General features: G+C 40.0%; 2 protein-coding genes across 3 annotated transcripts; both read right to left on the bottom strand.

Moving 5' to 3' along the window:
- tdh (L-threonine dehydrogenase) lies at positions 1 to 8,001 on the bottom strand. Of its 2 annotated transcripts, none has more exons than XM_077511070.1 (9): positions 7,839 to 8,001; positions 6,054 to 6,253; positions 5,721 to 5,763; positions 5,577 to 5,647; positions 4,220 to 4,369; positions 3,960 to 4,132; positions 3,703 to 3,793; positions 2,208 to 2,477; positions 1 to 853 (listed from the first exon to the last, which is right to left on the bottom strand). In XM_077511070.1, the coding sequence occupies exons 2-9, from the start codon at positions 6,241 to 6,243 to the stop codon at positions 714 to 716; spliced, it is 1,128 nt and encodes a 375-aa protein (XP_077367196.1). In that variant the 5' UTR covers positions 6,244 to 6,253; positions 7,839 to 8,001; the 3' UTR covers positions 1 to 713. The 2 variants fall into 2 exon arrangements, with proteins under 2 accessions (XP_077367196.1, XP_077367197.1); XM_077511071.1 differs by lacking the exon at positions 7,839 to 8,001 and adding an exon at positions 7,037 to 7,749.
- A 1,937-nt stretch (positions 8,002 to 9,938) lies between these two features.
- On the bottom strand, positions 9,939 to 20,005 carry mtmr9 (myotubularin related protein 9). Its single transcript, XM_077511153.1, has 11 exons — positions 19,913 to 20,005; positions 19,407 to 19,624; positions 19,202 to 19,310; positions 19,001 to 19,126; positions 18,506 to 18,679; positions 18,211 to 18,428; positions 16,922 to 17,083; positions 16,700 to 16,841; positions 16,395 to 16,615; positions 15,213 to 15,364; positions 9,939 to 11,752 (listed from the first exon to the last, which is right to left on the bottom strand). Exons 2-11 carry the CDS (start codon positions 19,586 to 19,588, stop codon positions 11,589 to 11,591), a joined length of 1,650 nt encoding a protein of 549 aa, XP_077367279.1. The 5' UTR covers positions 19,589 to 19,624; positions 19,913 to 20,005; the 3' UTR covers positions 9,939 to 11,588.
- Between the last annotated feature and the right edge of the window lie 399 nt (positions 20,006 to 20,404).

Raw genomic sequence — 20,404 nt, 5'->3', positions numbered from 1 at the left:
TATGCTGAACAAAAGTGGTTTATTTTCAACGCAAATGGAACAGCAGAAAAAAAAAAAAACAGGATTTTTTTTTTTTCACCTAAAAATATAAAAAATAATCCAACAGCTCATTACTTGCGGTGGGTGGCGTATTTCGCCACATTTTCCCTTTCCACATCATCACACAGACTAAAAAATTATAATAATAATAAAGAAGAGCTTCCACTGGACACCAATAGAAAAGAATAAATTATAAACAGAAGAATTCTCCAAAACAATTTCTCACCACGCCCCCTTTTTGCCCATGACTAAGCGCATCAAAGGGCACCGCTTCTTTTGACGCCGCGAAATCCAAAACAATCATCGAGTTACTTCCAAGTTAGCTTTGCGAAAGGTTACATTTCCCGTCAAGTCAAAATGTGTCTTTAATCCCATGTAACTTTGCAGCTGTGAACGTTGCCACAAATTTTGCAACCCTTAGTGAGGCAATCCTTGGTGATGCAGCAAAAAAAAAAATGGTTTGCTTTCCCCACCCGCCCGCGTGTCCCGAGCACAATTCTGTGTGGGCTCATGGAGCCTCAAAAAAAAAAAAAAAAAAAAAAAAGAGCGAGAAAGAACGACTATGTACACAGGCCACCTAAACTCCACAATCCCTCTTTGGTCATTCTATACATTATGTACAAAAAAAACAAGCTAGCGCTAGCTTAGCTGAGGCGTCACCGGGGCGGGCGGGGCTAGTTGGCGCGAGCCATGCGCGTGTCGCCGCTGAGGAAGTTGAGCATGGTCTGCACCAGCTCGGGAAGGTCGTAGTCGTGCTTCCAGGCCCAGTCGCGCTTGGCGTTGGAGTCGTCGAAGTTCATCGGCCAGGAGTCGGCTGCGGGGCGGCAACGACAAGCCGGTTAGGGCGCGGTTTTGGCTAACCGTTAGCATAGCGGCTAGCAAGTCTGCATCACAAGTCGAGCAAAGATTTTCACTAATATAAATGACTAATTAGGGCTGTGGAATTAATTGAAATTCAATTACAATTTCAATTATTACACTACAAATTGGCATAATCGTGAACAAAAATAAAAGATTATTTATACTAATTTTTGAGTTCTTTAAATGAGTACATTTGTACCTTTTTTATTTTCAAATAATTTAATAAATCTTGTTTGGTCCAAAAGAAACTTGCATAATTCTAGTGTTTAAAAAAAATAATAATAATATTAATACTAATTTTGAGTTGTTTAAATGAGTGTATTTGTACCTTTTTTTATTTTTAAATAATTTTATAAATCTTGTTTGGTCCAAATGAAACTTGCATAATTATAGTGTTTAAAAAAAAAAAAAAAGATTAATACTAATTTTGAGTTGTTTAAATGGATATCTGTACCTATTTTTTTAATTTTAAAATAACTATAATAAATCTTGTTTGGTCCAAAAGAAACTTAATTATAATATATATATATATATATATATATATATATATATATATATATATATATATATATATATATATATATATATATATATATATATATATATATATATATATATAAAATTATAGGGGTTAAAAAAATAAATACATAAAAAAAATTACATACATAATATATATATAATATTAGTAGTAGTAGTAGTAGTAGTATTTTTGTCTTAATATGTATATATTTTTTAATTTTCTTATTTTGTACCAAAAAACAAATGAGCGTCCTAAACGTGATTTCAATTACCAAATTAATCGTGATTAATATTTCTTCTCACAATCAAACAGCCCTAAGTCTAATATTTCCTCCATAAAATTGTTTTCATTTATTCCTCAAAGTCCTTTCTCATCACTTTGTATCATTTTTACTTCGCTGAACTGCTTCCAGCGCTTTGTGGATATTAAATTAAATTAAATTTCATCCAATCAGATTTCAGCCTCTATGTGTTGCCATGTTAATGTGATCTGCCCGGGGCCTTCACAAGAGGGAGCACCAGCCAATGTAATGCAAAACCATGTTGGCAGTGTGGCTGTATCTTCAACCAATCAGATTTGACATTTCTCCGTCCTCACTGACATCAACATTTTTTGTGTCCACTGATTGGCCGATCAGAGCACAACTTGAGCAAAACACGTCTGTTATGATGTTATAGTGATCGGATGTCGTCGCATTAAGTCAGTGAAGTCCCCACCCAAGTAGCTCAAGTAGCAAATGCATGACCCTCATACTGGAGGAGGAAAAAAAAAAAAAAGTCAGATATACCGATAGCCTGCCGGACGGGGTCCACGTTGTACGAGACCTCCAGCTCGGGCACGTGCTTGCGCAGCTCCTGCACCAGCTCGTCGGGCGTGAAGCTCATGGCGTTGATGTTGTACGTGCGCATGCTGAGCGCGTCGGCCGGCGCCTCCAGCACCTCCAGCGTGGCGCGCAGGCAGTCGTCGATGTACATCATGGGCAGCCGCGTGTCGGGCCGCAGGAAGCACTCGAATTTGCCCGTCTTGATGGCGTCGTGGAAGATCTGGACGGCGTAGTCTGGAGGGGCGGCGCGGAAAGCGTATTGATTAGGGGGTGTCAAAATTAGTGCGTTCATTTTGAGTTCATTTAAAGTTCCTTTAACGCCACTAATTTTTTTTAAACGCGTGATTGATGACCACCCCTTATTGGAAAGCCTGTACTGGGGGAATTCTTATTAATAAGTTATTAACAAGTTATTAACAAGTTATTAACATTATTATTATTATTATTAATTAACCAAGTAATAAACTTATTAATAATGCATATATTTGTGGAGGCACATTGAGATCGCTCTTAATATGAAATGAATAGTGCTATCACCAACATCTTAGAAATGCAATTATGCCATCTAGTGGCAGAAAAATGACCTAAACACAAATCAATATTACACTTTTTTTTTTAGTTTTTTTTTACACAGTACAGTACATCGTTTTAATTTTAACTCAATTTTATGACATGGCTATCAATGACTCAAAGATGCAGCCATATTTCTATTCGTGTAACTTTTTTTCTTCTATTTTCATGTTCATGAGAGTAAGAAAATAAAAAAATATATTTTGTGTATTTAGAAAAGATATAAAATTTGTAATGAATATTTAGTTAACCAGTGAAATCATGCAATTAACTCATTAGCTCCCAATAACGTATAAATACGTTCTATTTTAAATGTATTAAGTGCTCCAAAGACGTATTTATATGTTTTTTTATGTTGTTTTTTATGCTAGTGCATACAGAAGGCTTGCATGCAGCCTCTCAACTGCAGAGAATGGGTGAGAAAAAAACAAAAAAACAAAAACGGTAGATATTTACAAAAAAGGCCAGCTGGTGGCAGCAGAGTATAAGAGATCAACCAGGGACATGATGAAAACAAGCTGTTTTCTCCACAATAATGAATAATAACAACAACACTTAGCTATATTCTAATGCTAATTGCTTCAAAACGGAGAGAAAAAAATATATTTTGGTAGGTTCCATGTTTTTATAGCAATAGAACACAATATACTGTGGGCCGGGGTTGCTTCAGTGAAAATGGCTGCGAGTGAATGAGTTAATTATGATTAAAAATTGTAATTGCACCCCTAGTATTGATAGTTGAAAGGGGAAACGGTTGAAAAAACTCGAGTGTGCGGGCGAGCTTAAAAATAAAGTTACATAAGAAGCGTTATGACACGGGACTCGCTCCGAGAATAGACGTCCATTAAAAAGTGATAGCTCACATGCATGTGACAAAATAATCTCTCACCTGTCGTGCCGCCACCGGGCATGGAGTCAGCTGAGATGATTCCAGGGTAGCGGAGACAGCGGAAGTCCAGGCCGTAGCGGTGGTGGTAGTACTGCAATGGGGGGGGGATGTTTACACTGTGTTCAGCTGTCATTGCACAACATGGAAATCTATGTTCACATAACTATGAAATGACAATATCGTAAGCTGATTTTACTCACTATAAATTTGCATTGACTATTTGGGGAAAATGGAAGAATTTTCATTCATCATCTTACTTCGCCCATGAGCTCAGCGTGGACTTTGGAGACGCCGTAAATGGTGCGGGGCCTCTGCACGCACAGGTCAGGCGTGGGGTTGCGCGGGGACGTGGGTCCGAAGGCGCCGATGGTGCTGGGGACGAACAGGCGCAGGCCGTGTTCGGCCGCGATGTCCAGGATGTTGTGAAGGCCTGACGATGACGAGGAACCGTCAGCCAAATAAGGAAACAAAAATAAAAACATCTTTCCCAGCATGCAACTGCGAGCGATCGTCTCACCCGTGATGTTGACGGATCGGGCCAAAGCCACGTTGGCCTCGCCGACGGCGCTGAGCAGGGCGCTGTAGTGGACCAGCCAAGTGATGCGGTTGTTCACCACGATCTCACGCAGGTTCTTGTAGTCCAGAATGTCCGAGTAGATGAACGGGCCTGATGGCGGCAGAACAAAATTGCTTTCGGGGATGCTTTGCCGAAGTACGGTTTGCGTTTCGTATTTAAAAAAAAAAAAAAGTTTGCAGGCACAATAACTGAAGCTTCACTCGTCACTTTTTCAGTTGGCTTAAGATTTTTTTAATTTAATGATTTACTAAATAGCAAAAATCGGAAAAATTGACAGTGGTCTCTTTTTTTTTGCACATGTGATGATGTATTTAACGTCACAAAATTGCATTACTCCAGAAAAAATAATCTAAAATTAAAAATACAAATATATCAACATAAAAAAATATTTTTAAATAGAAAAAAAAAAATCTAAAATTTTAAATAAAAATATATCAATATAAAAAAATGTTTTTTTTTAAATAGAAAAAAAAATCTAATGTATTGAATATGTACATATTTTATTTAGCAATGGGCAAATACTATTCTACTGCGTTAAAATAATATATTAAATGCTTACTTTAATAAAACACCTAATATTAGAAACGGTATAGTAATTTAATACAAATTTTACTGAAGATTAATCATGAGAGAAATCCATAATACATTTATGGAGAATATACAAAATTAAATTGAAAAATGATAATGTATTAAAAGTTAGCTAATTTTAATAAATACTTAATTACACATCAATGACAAAAATTCAAGGAAATAATAAATTGACTATTTATTTAAATTATTGAAAATGTAATGAAGATGCTCTCAAGTAAGGAGTAATGTATTTAATACACAAATTTTAAAATATCTAAAAAATAATTTGGATCTGTATTTAAAATATGTACAAATTGCACAAAACAGAACAAATTCATAAATGTTATGTTTTAATCTTTTAGACATCTGAAGCTTGTTTGAAATCTCACAATTACAATTCAAGTTTTTCCCCCCCTACTATTCCAAACGCTTGTGGGTAACCACAATTTCGTTCGTACAAAACATTTGTCTTATGACTCATGAAAGCAAACCTGCAAAGTCATCATTGGTTGCGCATTTCTGTGCGCAACTACAAATGACTTGAAATCACTTGTTGTTCTTACTAGTCACCGGACGTTAGTAACACATTAACCTGATGCATATGCCAAACCAGCTTGTTGTCTTTGGGACACGTCGTCTCATCAACAAAATGCGCACCTTGCCGACTGACGCGTCAATCGATACGCAACAAAGTCATCCATCCGAGCGAGCGAGCGCACGTACGTACCGCTGTGGAAAACGTTGCTTGACGGCTTCCTGATATCGGACAGAATCACGTTGTTCTTTCCAAACTGCTTCCTGGATAGCAACAAGTCATGTTACATAACAAAACAAAGACAAAAAAAAAATCCCACAGCGGCTTCTTTTTTACCTTAAGAGCTTAGCGAGACCCACGCCGAGCTGCCCCAGGCCACCTGCAATTGACAGAAGCGTTGATTGAGAGCATCCAAGGAAGACTCAAGTAAATCACAAGCTAAGAGAGAGAGAGGGGGGGGGGTCTTTTGTTTCTAACTGGCACAATACTCGGGTTACGTTGCCAGCCGTCTCCAACTCCGCCCCACATCCCAGTAACCTCCTTTTGAAACAAACAGGGGCTCTGCTGACCTCGTCTCCGGGAGAGTACTCGATACGCTGTTATATAATTTCCCCAAAACAAAAACAATCTTCCGGATCAGCTGACTTGACTCCGATCGGCAGCACTCACCCGTGATGAGCACCTTGGGGTGGTCCGTCTCGGAGAAGGACACCGAGTGGAAGCTGGCGTCCGACGTCACCTGGCGCGGCGAGAAGCTGATGCCGCGCACCGCCACCGCCAGGGGCCGGCAGCCGCACGGCGGGCCGCCCAGCAGCGCCGCCTGCTTGGCCACCTTGCCGAGGGTTCTGATGACGGGCATTCTTGATTACCTGTGAGGGTGATGGGATTCGTATTTATTTTGAAGCTCGAACATACATTTGACTGCCACCCTCGCGGTGCTTGTAGTCAGTGCAGCTTTCAGGTCAATAAAGCCCCTGTTTGTGTCCATGTTTTTCCACACTGGATCTTTTCCATGTCTCAAGTCACTTCCAGGAATGCAAACATTGAACGTACTGATGCCAAACAAGGATTTTGGGTGCAGGGGGGGGGGGGGGGGGGGGGGGGCAACATTCACGCGCACAAAACTGCCAAGTGGAGAAGACACGTTGGCAGTATTTGGGGAATCTGAATTAACATGCACAAAATGGACTCTTTATATCAAAAAGGGTGTCAAAAGAAGGCTGGAATGCTGCCAAAAAGAGCACAAAATTACATCAAATTAGTACCTTCAATAGGAAATTTTAATTATTTAGCTTATTGTGAAAGTTTTTGCTTTTACAATCAACGCGATTTAAAGTTCTCTCAAAAGAAATTTTAAGCATTTTACAACATCCTACAGATGTTGTAAATGACATATTGACATGTCATTTTGGGTTTATATTCTAGTTCAACGAGTTTATTATCATAAAAGTATTTGATGAGTTTTTTTTATCTTGTTCATTACACTAGATTACTATTTTTTTAAATGAATTAATTAAGAAGTTAGGTTGCTGCTCATAGCGATGAGGATTTTATTTTTTATTTTTTTTAGCAATTTCCATTTCAATTTTCAAGGTCACGTTTTCCGTCTCATATACAGTTTCTTCGGTAAGAAAAAAAATAAAAATACTCACCGCGCGTATTGTGCAGCTCCAAAAGAAGGAAAGTGAGGTGCAACTTTGGGAGTTTTTATCCGAAAGCTGCCCTGCCTTCAGCGGGGCCAATCAGCAAGCGAGGGCGCTTTTTGTAGCCATTCACAGGGGGGGAATATATTACGCACGCTTTCCCTTTGTGTCCTCCTTGTAATGGTGCACAAGCTTGTTTGTGGCCCCGTTTAAAAATATAAAGAAAAAAACGCCCCACGCAAATGACGCACGAAGGAAAAAAAAAAAAAAAGTGGCTGACGCGGTGCACCCGACCCCGCTTGTGGAGCATCTGTAACGGACACCAGCAGCACCACCGGCCCCCTCCACGCCATGTGCGCCGCATTGTTGTGCCAACATCTCCGCTTGTGTAAGCGCTCGAGTGTGGCTCCACCTCGCGGGATGTGGGAGAAACATCATGTCACGGGTGGATACACTACTTTACCGACTTTTGTATTTGGAATGTATATGGCAGACATGACATAAAAAAACGGAAGTGGCTTAAAATGGTGGTAAAACGGAGGTTAGCCGCTTAGCTCGGACTTGTCCGGAGTGGGCGCGGCAAAACATACAAACACTATTGGACTTTACAAACAATTAAGAACCAAACTAATACAAATTATTATTTTAAATTAAAAATGATATATTGCATCTTTGGGGGATAACAGAGCGTTTAAAAATCAAGCTAGCTCACGAACACGCTCGTTCTGATGCGGAAGTCGTTTTAATTTTTTTCAATTCAACTACAAAATAAAAGCCATCCCCCAACCCCCTTGAATTGAAGCGTACTCACCACAACGAGACGACGCGGTCCAACTGGCCTTGGCGTTCCTCTGTACGTGCTTCGTGGGTGGCGTGTTGTGACGTGAAGTGATGCTTGTGGTGTTATCTGGAGCCAGTGTTGCATCAGCTGCTATATATCAGAGGCCGTCTGCGTTCTGGGGAATCCGCTCTCGTCGCTGATTGGTCGACGCCCGGAGGTGCGGCGAGGGCTTGGAGGGCAGGCCGCGCCCATGTGACGTCACTGCAGACTGGCGTCCATTCCACTGTGTCAATGGAGGCTTGCGAGTTGGAGGGGCTCTTTTTGCTTGTTTTAGCCACACAACAAGACCTACAAGACTACTCCACGTGGCTGCCACAGCTTTCAATTGGGTTAACTTGCTCCTATTTACATCCTGGGTTATTTTCTATATTTTCTACTCAAATAGTGATTTGAGTTGTCAAAAGACCACTTCAAACTCCAAATATTTGACTTGCATTTGTAAATATTTACCTAATTTACCACTAGCATGTTTAATCGGAGTTCTGCATCTCATTTTAGCGCAACGTAAGAGCATCAAACCTACAAAAAAAAAAAAAAAAAAGCATAAACATTTCTGGTCTTTAGTAATCGGCAGAACATGGGTTAGGTTTACTTTCTGACCAAAAAGCAGAGAAAACAAAGTTACTGAGATATTCCATTATGACCACAGATACAAATAGACAGGCATGACATTCATCCTTTGAGCTGCGTGCCTGTTACTCTCCTCCAACAAAAGACAAGAGACCAATCAGAGGCCAGTATTTGGGGGTCATGAACTCTAGCATAGCAACAGTCGCTATGCTAGAGTTCACGGGCATTGTTTATAGAAAATTCCGCACTTCCCAGGCCTAATATTAGCTGATAAAGTTATGAAATGAGCATGAAATTAGCAAAACAGAATCGTCTGCTTTATTTATAACGGCATATTGGCGATTCCCACGCGTGGATATCTTTGACAACAGCGAGGTAATGAGTGACAAGGTGTCTGTCCAGGAAAAAAAAAAAAAGTTTGACATTGCCGGTTTGTTTGCACTGGAAAAAGGTCAGCCAAAGAAGCGTGACGATGCATGTGAGTGGAGTGAACTAAAAGGGGCGGGAACAAGGTCGGTGCCTGCATATGATTGGTCAAACAGGCACACCCATTTTCCCTCGCAGCAGGAGGAGGAGGAGGAGGAAACGATCGTGTCACCAAAAAAGTTAAACAGTAAACTGACACACTATTTCCAAAAACAAATTTGTAGACGGGTCACGCAATCACGCATTGTATCAGGCGGACGGATGTCAACAGTCGCCGTCACGCGGGCAGCTGATGCGCGACTATTTATGCTAGCGTCACCTTGTCGAACGCGTCCGTCGTCACGGACATTGCAAAATGCTTGGGGTGGTGTCGAGCTACATTTGCCTTTGTCATTGGAACGGAGTGGCAAGTTCTTCCCCTGCTGTATCAAGCTTCATTTTATGCGATCACTCTATTATCGTTTCGAACAGCTGAAGTTTAATGTATGTTAAACTAATAGAAATATGGCTGCTTTTAGTCATTTCATGAAAAATCATAAAACTGAGTTAAAATTAAAGCGATGTATTGTACTGTAAAAACAAAAAACAAAATGCATGATACTGATTTGTGTTTATGTCATTTTTCTACCACTAGATGGCATAATTGCATTTGTTGGTGATAGCATTTTTCTTTTCATATTAAGAGTGATCTCAATGTGCCTCCACAAATATATGCATTATTAAGTGTATTACTTGGTTAATTAATCAATGAATACTACTACTAATAATAATAATAATAATAAATTATAAATAAGTTTTGTCATTATTCAAAAACGTGTTGAAAACACTGGCAAAAAGAGCTTGTTGCAACAAGGTCCTGGCTGATGTCTTATACTCTGCTGCCACCCGCTGGCCATTTTTTTGGGGTAATAATTACCATTGCTTTAAGCAACTTCTTCATGTCAGAAGCTGTATCAAAGCCTTCTAAATGCTAGAGCATAAAAAACAAAAAAATAAATAGGTTTTTGGGAGTGAATGACAAAGTATTAAAAAACGTATTTACACGTTTTTGGGTTTGAATGAGTTAAGGAGACGTTTAATAACAACAGTGCAGCTTTATTAGCAGTGACAAAGATGTGATGCATAAATAGGCTGCATGTAAACACAGCATAACATTGACTTCTCTCTGTTCCATTTGTACACAAACAAACAAAAAAAAAGATTTTGGCAAAAACAACATGTGCGTGTGGGAACTCAACTCTAAACATACAATTTGAATTTAAAGCACCGTTTGACATAGTGGCTCACAAAATGAAACGGAATTCTGCGTGACATTATTATAGTATTTAAGTGTTTTTGCAGCCAACAGACAATATAAATCAACTCTATTTTAAGATACAATGTAAACACAACAAAAATCAACAACAATAGCAGTAAAAAGGATCATTTCAAGCCATTCTTCTTCCCATAATTGACAATAATAATAATGACGTAGTGTTGTACAGTGGTGCCTTGAGATACGACTGACCTGAAGACTTTACTTCATAGGCTAGAAAACGGTTAGAAAACAAAAAAACAAAAAAGGAGCTTTAAAGTGTTCATTGCCACCCCCCGGTGGACGTTTACTGTCAAACTATGTAAAATGACAATTACACATGTATTTTCAACCAAGCAACGTTGCCTTCAATGCTGCTGCTAGCTTAATTCGAACGGATAATGGAAAACTCCATTGACATGCTACATGCTAACAATTAGCATCGATAGTCGCCTTTTAACATTGGAAGACAAACGTGTTCAAACCAATAATACTGCAGCGTACTGAGTCAGAGTATGGGTGACCTCTTGCCTTATTAAAAAAAAAAAAAAACACATTACAAAATTATTTTTGTTGATTTTTGGCTTGAACAGATTGACGGTACGAGCGTTTTACAAGTGGCGAGCCTAAACTCGCATCTCAAGGCACCGCTGTATGATGCAACTTGTTTACGTGTGAATGCGTAAAGCAAATCAAATCAAGAAAAAAGTGCAGCGTTTTGAAAAATCATCAAAGATCAAACCTTGATGTGTAACCATGGCAACCACTCAGTCCTAGAAACTTTATTCACTTTAAATTTGTAATGCGATACAATACAAGAGGTGCAGAAAAAAAAAAAAATAGCGTTAATCTCTACCACAATATGAAGCATTGTGACAAGAGTACCTCAAAAGTGAGCATGATAATGTTGCTAAAGTCAGAACTTTTGTATTGGAAATGGAATGTGAAGTGGTGGCTGTGATTAACATTCAACAATCAAGTTGAAAGCGTAATGCAACCGCTCCCACTCACGACGCGCGCGCTGACCCCACCTACGCTTGTTATGCTTATTATTATGCCACTGCCAACGTCCACACACAAAAAAGTCAGCTACTGCCTTATGGCAGGCGCTCCACTGGTTGCCATAGTGACCATGCATGATGCAGCGCTTCCGCAGCATGGACGTTCCAGTAGGAGGATGGGATTTTTTTTTTTTTCTTTCTACAGCGGAATTGCCTATATACATCCCGATCGGAATATATGTCGTCATATCACTACTTTTATCCATCCAGTGTAACACGAGGAATGTTTGGCTTATTTTTTTTATTTATTTTTTTTTTTACAGTAGCAAATAAATGGCAATGTTCATTTCTTCAGAGATGTCATAGTTCAGCGACGTAAACATAAAAATTCCAAACAAGCGTGTCTCGTTTGTGTACCTGGTGGCGATTCTAGGGCGTTTGGAGGAGCGGATCTTGGGTCTCCAGCTGGGCCAGCTGCCGGCGCAGGAGGTTGACTCGGTTCTGGAGCTCCTTGTTGTACTCGATGATGTGCACCATCTCCTCGTGGGCCTCGTCCAAGCACTTGGATGAGCGGTTCCAGCGCAGGAACACTCCTGGGATTCAAGACCGCACCGGACGTTAGTGGCAAAAAAAAAAAAAAAAAAAGCAGGGTGTGCATTATCATTTTAAGCATTTTTCTTAGGGCGTAAAAATGAGTGTATTAATTTCGAGTTAACTTAAAGTTCCTTTCACGCCACTACATTTTTTAACGCGCGATAAATGACAGGTCACGTCAAAACTTAGTAATAAATTTAATAATGCATATATTTGTGGAGACTGGGGTAAAGTTGTATTTCTCAATTTTAATGAAGTTACTTCATGTTAAATATCTTAAAATGGAAAAAATAAAACGCACTGAGCTGTCACCGACGTCTTACAAATGCAATTATGCCATCTAGTGGCAGAAAAATGACCTCAACACAAATCAATATCACACTTTTACAGTACATTGTTTTAATTTTAACTCAATTTTATGAATTATTGTGAAATTACTTTATCAATGAGTAAAAGCGGCAGCCATACTGCTAATAGTTTATTTTTTTTCCTCACTTTTATGTTAACACAAGTATGAAAACTCAGGAAAAAAATATTTAATTGTACAGTTTATTGTATATTTAGAACAGATGTAAAATTTGCAATGCATCGTGAGTTAACTTTTGAAGTCATGGGATTAATTATGATAAAAAAAAAAAAAATAATTCTAATCGCCGGATACCCCTAGTTTTCATATAAGCTAAATGTAAGGACTTCAAAGAAGGCAAGCCAGCTTTAAAAATGTTTTTATGTATTTATTTATACAAAAACCTGCTAATAGTGACATTTTATTATTATTTTTTTTAGAAATTAAAAAAAAAAAATTATCCATCACTGATCAATTATTTAAATATTTATTTTTTTAAACCTGGAATTCTACCACCAATAATCCATTTTTCAGGGATTTGTTATTGTTATAAATTTATTATAGGAAAAATATGAATGTTTAACTGCCAAAAATGGCTAAATAAGTATCCCTTTAACGAAAAATGGGTTGGTTAAAATTTTAGACGACAGTGAAAAAAAAAATGGTCACACACAAGCTGAAAAGGTAGTTGTCAATCAAAATGGTGTTTTGATAATGTTCTCATTTTGTTGTACGAGTAAAGGCAATCATTTTGCGGAGTTCATCAATTTGAAACACATTAACCAACAAGAAGTAAAGTGCCGTCAATAACTGCACCTGTAAGTCATAAATGCCACATTTGACCGGAGAGCTATTTTCAATGAGGCAGCAATCAATAACGGCCGTAAATGTCAGCATGCGTGAGCTTTAAAACCTGATCGGTCGCACGCAAATATTCACCGCCCGCAGAAGGGGTCAGGCGGGGTGCGGTCTGCCGTGCTCCACTTACAACTTGTCCACTTGAGGTGTGATGCAAGTCAAATTCAAACGCAAGAAAAACTTCCGCTCGGCGCGCGTGCCTTTTATTGACGTTATCGCAACTCGCAGGTACACAACATTCCCGATTGTGTTTTTACAGGAAGGAGAGGAGATCACGCGGCGTCCTACTTTCTCACAACCGGAACAAATACGCAATAAATTCATTCATACGACATATTGCTCAAACTAATGTGCATTACTCGATGACATTCGGCACACGAGTAGGAAAAACTGGATACTAGTTGACATCTCAGTGCTACTAGTGGACGCTTAAATGCAAAATTGAATTTGAAATAATCACAAGTAATATTTATTTTTGCTATCTTTGGTAACTCGCCTCAGGTTGAACTTGATGGCCAAATGAGGCACTAGTAGACTTAATTGTGAGAGTACCAAGATTGCATTCAACACCTACAGAGTTAAATTTAACACTTTTGAGTGTCTGTATTGGTCCACACTGAAAACAACACTTTTAAAAGTATGATTTTTTATTTTTTTTTACACTGAGATGCAGTTAAAACAACTCTGATGGTGGTTGAAATTTAACACTAGTCAACACTGATAAGTGTTGATTTTACATTACACTTGTGTGTAGTGTTAGAGTTGTATTTTTTTTTTGAACACTCAAAACAGGCTGTTTTTATTAACACAAGACATGTGCAGGTGCGAAGGCGGAGCTTGAACTCTGCAGAGGTGAAATGATCTCGGCAAATTCATTACTCTGTCAATTAACACCTACGTATACTTCAATATTTACTAGCCACATTTTTACATTAATTCAATGTTTAGTCTGCCTTATATGTAAATAACATGCAGATTTTTAATGTTGTTTGCTTTCCACATTTGGTGGTAAAAAAAAAAAAGAAAAAAAAAGTGTGGTATGTCCTCCACATGGAGTCAAGCTGACTTGTGAAGCTCACATAAAAAAAAAACAATATTGGTTCGAGAGGACAATACTGACCCCTGGTGGGACATTTTCCACATATCAGGCTGACACCTGGTCTATACGTTCATGATGGGTTTCAGCGGTGTAAAAGCCTTCGAGGGTTTGAGGTTTGGACCTGTCAGACTTGAACCGGTTCACCTGAAGAAGCCTTGCAACATTCCATAAATGCTGTTTTATAATAATAATAAAATATATATATAGATTGACGCAAGAAATTTTAATTTAGTTTTGTTAGTTTTTTGACTAAAATTAATTACTTTTAGTCATCTGGTTGCATTTTAGTTTTAATCCAATTTTAGTTGACGAAAAAAAAAGCAATTTTAGTCAGAAAAGAAAATTTAAATACACCTATTTATAACTGTCGTTTAACACGCCAGACACATTTAATAAACCGTGTCTTTTATTAATTGTTTCAATGAAACATGTTGAACTGACAAAGTAACTTAGTTTTCGCGTAAGTAAAAAAAAAAAAAGAAAAAAAAAAGTGTATAATTGCTTGAGATTAATCTTACAGCAGCACAATGAAATAAATACAATTAAATAAATTATATTAAAGGGATACTTTACTTATTTTATTTAGCCATTTTGGGCAGTCAAACAATATTTTGCCTATAATAAATTTGATTTTTTCATGATTTTTCATGTACAATTAATACCTTTAAAAATACATTTTGCAACTTGCCGTTGACTGAAAATGACATCACAAGGGCTCAGGTAACCAATCACAGCTCAGCTTATGAATGTCACATGACCAAACCTAGAAAACAGGTCAGCTGTGATTGGTTACCTGAGCCCTTGTGATGTCATTTTCGGTCGACAGCAAGTTGCAAAATGTGTTTTTAAAAGTACTAAAGTTTCTGAGTGGTTCTTTTCTCCCACCCGTGTTTCGTTCCTTCTGATTGGATTGTGTGAATTTTCGTCACTGTACTGTTTTCATTTTCCTTTTAGTCATTGACGAAATTGTCAATTTTAGTTTTCATCTCAATGAATGGCTTCTATTTTAGTTTTCGTCTAAAAATAATAATAACAATAACAATAATAATAATAATTTTGTGCCGAAAATTTTTCGGCGACGAAATCATCACTTCGCCCCGCGCGAAAAAGATCGTACGTGAGATGAATCCAAATTTTTGTTGGTTTTGTGTCTTACCCTCCCACAGCAGCAGGCTCTGCGGGGCAACCGAGGGCCAAATGACCAGACCGTTGGCCTCGTAGAGCGGGTTGCTCAGACGCTCCAGCTCCTGGGAACGATTCACCCACGACCACAGCGAGACCGTCTTCTCAGACACGCACAGTTTGGCCCTGGTTGGGGGGGGCAGCGATGAGGAGGTGTGAGACCAAAACCGACCGAGTTGCAGCACGACAAATAAGTTGATTAGTTCCAGTTGACAAAGTATTGCCTGCAGTGAGACTTTAGGTTAAACACACAGAAAGTTGCCGCAAAACAAACCGGGTCACAAGTAATTTGTTAACATCAACATGATATTTGCAAGTAAGAAGAGCAAAGTAAACAATAAATGTTTGCCAAACCCCGCCAGGGTGATTCAACTCAGTCACAAAATGAGACATTTGGCTCGGGGGTAAAATTTCAGCTCAGGTGAACTTCAAGAGGAAGTCAACACCAAAAACATTTTTTGATAATAATAATGCTCTATCCAGCCCCATTAGTACAAATATGGTATTCTGGTTAATATTGCGTGAGTTAAGCAGCAAAATCCAGCAGTTTTTATCCATCTCAGGTGGCGGCCATTTTGCCACTTGCTGTCGACTGAAGATGACATCACTGTTACTCAGGTCTGAGGTAACAGCCAATCACAGCGCAGCTTCAGAAAACAGGTGAGCTGTGATTGGCTGTGAAATGGCTGCCTCCTGAGATGGATAAAAAAGGTTGGATTTTGTGTCATACTTTATATTCCACAAATGTAATAATAATCAGAATGTCATGTTTACGCTATTGAAGTCACATATGACATATTATTGTCAAAAACCTCCCAATGTCCAACTGATGAACGTGTCAAAACTTTTGAGAAGGAGTTGAAGCCTGCATGTGAACTGGGCATTCGTGCTATTGTGGCCCCTTTAGAGTGCCTCGTTGTTACAGTGTGTAAAAGCTCCGTTAAACTTTTCTAGGATTTGTGGCTCAAATATGTAGTTACATAAGGGCATAACAATTAATGATGTTTTTTGTCAGAGTAGTTAACAGTCTTCTCTGTGTTGTGTCAAATGAACCAGGTTTGTTTTTACTTTAAAGAGACTTGGAACACCAATTCCAGTTGAACCAGGAAGTACGAGTCCATTCATGGATCCACCTAAAAGAACTTGAGAACTTTACCTCTCCGCTGCACTGTTGCCCAGAAAGGTGCCAAACTGGGAAGCGTACGTGTGCTCAAAAAGCAGCACCAGGAAGGCTTCGCCAAACTGGAAGGAACACGGAAACTGCCGGAGGATCTGCCACACGCAGTCCAGGAAGAGCAGGAAGACGGGAGCCTCCTGGCGAGGTTTGCCGCTCGAGTAGGCCGACTGGGCGCAACGCTGCTGGAACGGGTGACCCGCCTGGATACAAGAGAAGACGAGTAACTTTCCGTGTAGGATCTTTATTGGCTCGAAATGGAGACTCTGACGAGACTGGCCGCTCACCTGGAGCCACTCGCGCTCCACCAGGCCCTGGAAGCCTCGGATGGTCCTGCAGCCGGGATCCAAGATGATCTGAGCCAAGGAGGTGATTTGGAGGGTGGAGTCTGTGCCTTCTGTGCCGTGGACGAGGACGGACGCTCCCTCCCTGAGACGCGACAGACGTAAACACATCATGCAGACATCAAATCAAAATGGAGTCCATCCACCAAGGTTGGAGTCGGGAACCTGTCGATGCATTGCGCCGCCAGGCAGGCGGTGGTCAGGATCTCCTTGACGTGCGCCAGCCAGTTGGACGCCTCCAGCTTGCTGAGCCAGCGGTCCATGTTGTGCGACTGGTCGTTACACGCCTCCACCAGCTTGATCAGGCTCTCCTGCAGCACGCTGGACCTGATCAACAAAGCAGCGTTTCAATAAAGCTTGTTTCCTTATGTGGATAGTAGTGGTGCAACGGATCACAAAAGTCACGGTTTGGATCGGTTTTGAGCCACGGATTGGATCTTTTTTTTTTTGTATCAGAAAAAAAAAAAAAAAAAAAAGTGAAATACTTTTCCCCCAATAAATTAAAAAAAAACAAATCTATTCAAAATTTCTAATATAGCCATTTAGGATTTAGTGGCTTCTTTTATTTTGTAAAATGCTTTTTCTCCCGTTAAATAAAATTTTAAAAAATCAACTCAAAATGTCTAATTGAACTGTTTAGGATTTTGGAACACAACTGTAAGTGCAATATGAGGCAGAAACATTCTCATTTTATACATGGTCCATGTGTAAAATTATTAGCATTCAGCTTTCAGCATTCCCACGTAATTTCTCTAGAAATTGCACTTAGTCTAATATTGAAAAAGAATTCAAGTAAGCCAGTTACCAGCTGTCAAACTCATTTACTCATTTACAGCTACCAGCCAAGTACCCGTAGGCAATGCTAACAGCTAGCTGCATGCTAGCCAGTAGCCACTTCCGTCGGAAACTTCTGCCGTATCATACAATGACGGCGTAATAAATTAGCGGTTTCTTAGCGTCCTGAACTAGCAATTGAATATGAGTTGGGGATAGCAATGTGTTGATGTTGGTCGCAACTTTAACGTCAATCAAAACTACGAACGTCTAAAAAGGGAAGTCAAGCTAGCTAGCCATTATGCTACCACGTGGGCCACCTTCAAAGTAAATGCAATGACGGCGTAATAAATTAGCGGTTTCTTAGCGTCCTGAACTAGCAATTGAATATGAGTTGGGGATAGCAATGTGTTGATGTTGGTCGCAACTTTAACGTCAATCAAAACTACGAACGTCTAAAAAGGGAAGTCAAGCTAGCTAGCCATTATGCTACCACGTGGGCCACCTTCAAAGTAAATGTCTACTAAGGCTATTTGCATTGCCATCAATGTCAACAAATGTTATTTCGAAGTTAGCCTGAGCGTAAGCGGTGTGTTACGTCAAGTCTGTTTCAGCTTCCTTGACATGCCTGAAAGGTGTCCACTGTGAATGCGCACTTTGTTGGTCAGTCTTGGGTTCACCTTTCGATGGCCTTGTGGATCCTCCTCCACTGCGGGTAGTTGGCCTCGGACTCAAAGCCGCCTCCTTTGGCTTTGGCCTGCTGGGCCACGTTGATGGCGCGCGTGTCGATGACGTAGCCGCGCTTGCCCGGCCTCAGGGTGGCGTTGATGAGCTTCTCGTCTTCCTTGCAGCGCCGCCCGTTGGTGCCGGTGAGGGGTTGAGACGCTCGCATCATCACCTGGGACACACATCCGGACGGTCAAAAAAAATGGCTCATGTTGCAGATCATATTATCAAGGGTAGTGTTTTGCTCACCATGCCGTTCTTCTTGTGGTAGTAGCTGAGCACGGGGAAGCGGCCGCCGTGACGGAATGTTGACGCCAGCCTAAGCGCCTCGTCGTCGATGCCCTTGGGCACCGCCACCAGGGGAGGGTAGGACGGGCACACGCTGTAGTCTTTGTTGACTTCACTCAGCCGCCACTCGTCTGTCTGAGAGAGGACATGTTTTAAAAATGGGTCACCAGTGGTGGAACATCGTGGTTTCCCCCTCAATGTTGCAGAAATGATCATTTGAAAATGTAAACACAAATGTAAATATGCAGTGTTGCACATTAATATTCATTGTGTGTACAGCGTCTGACTCTTCAGGTAAATTTAATTACATTATATATCCTGCTCATATACCATAAAAATATGTCAAAGTATATTTTATTATTGTCTTGTTCTAGGTACATCAACTGAGCGGTAGGGTGTGCTCAAGCACATTCTAATGTCTAGTCACAGCTGGTATGAACGTCATGCATGTACTACCATGGATTCAAGGTCCTTAAACGCATCTTCAGGACGGAAGCAATTCCATCCGTCATGGATGACCTCAAACATGGGCCGGTAGAAGAAAGGGTACATCAGGGAGATGGAATCAAGCGTTGACAGGGCCTAGAGAGCAATAAAAAAACAACAAAACATTACTTCATTCAAGCTTGTTTTTGTTTTTTTTATAATTGTTTTTACCTCAGTAGAGCTGGCAATGTTGATACATTCCTCCATACCAGGAATATCCAGCTGGATCACTCTCAGGTCTTTGCATTTGACTATGATCCTACCAATAGAGCCCACAAACCTGCAAGACATAGTCAATATTTCACGTCATACTCTAAGGGCGTCATACCCGTCTGGAATGGGGGTAAATAAGTATTTCTACTGTCCCCATTGTTACCTCTTCTCTATGGAGTCAATGTTGGAGTGAAGTAGCCACAGCTCCTCTGTGTTGTCTTGTCTGGAGGAGAGAATGAGGTGGTGGCCCGTCAGGCACAAGGTTCCCTCCACGGTGGGCATAAAAGGCCGGTGGAGGACCACCCCGTCCACCCGCGGCGTCTTGATCAGCTCGGCGAACTCCATGATGACGCCTGACCACCGGCAGGTACAGTTGACACGCTAACACAGGTGAAAGGAAGTCTTTACGCATTGTCAACACTGTCTGGTATGCTTCAATAACGTTGCAATATGTTGGTGCCAAGTGACATAAAAATACACTAAAATTGGATGGATATAAAACTAGCAATTACCGCTAGCTACAAACAGGGAACGACGTGGCTAATGCTAACTAGCTAGTTAGTCGTGACGAAAACGTGAAGTAGGCTGTACAAATAACCTGTCGTTTACACCTCAAGGGTTAAAAGCGCGCATGTATCAAATATTTAAGCACATTTAATGTCCAATTACCTGAGCGCTTTCGTTTGTTTGCACATACGAGTCACGTGCGTCCGTCAAAAACAACACGCCGACTGGAAACAAATGGGCCGGAATAAAGGTTGGACTTGCAACGAAAGAAAACCTTTTAAAATATGAATTGGTGGATTGTATTATTTTTTTTCTTCATAGTCAAATCAATTTAATTACGTCGTTTTGTATTTTTTATTTTATTTTTTTTAACGTGTGACGACGAATTTCTCGTAACTCTGGCGATACCAATTACGGACACCTGGCTGCAGTATTATACAACTTTTTGTTATTATGAGAGCTGCAGTGACGAATTCGAGAAGAAATGCACATTTATGTCATCGAGGCAATCAGGACAGAGTGGTAAGCAAGTTGTTTTAGTCAAATGTTCAGTGCTTAAAAGCGGAATCCATTTTGTAGAATGCCGCTCAGTTCTGATATTTGGTAAATAGTACTTCATTTTATGATTATACTATATTACTTTATGGCTGGCAA

This window comes from Festucalex cinctus, chromosome 21 (assembly GCF_051991245.1).
Source record: "Festucalex cinctus isolate MCC-2025b chromosome 21, RoL_Fcin_1.0, whole genome shotgun sequence".
Taxonomy (NCBI): Eukaryota; Metazoa; Chordata; class Actinopteri; order Syngnathiformes; family Syngnathidae; genus Festucalex; species Festucalex cinctus.
Note: the sequence above shows the minus strand (reverse complement) of the source record. Positions and strands in the feature narration are given on the sequence as shown.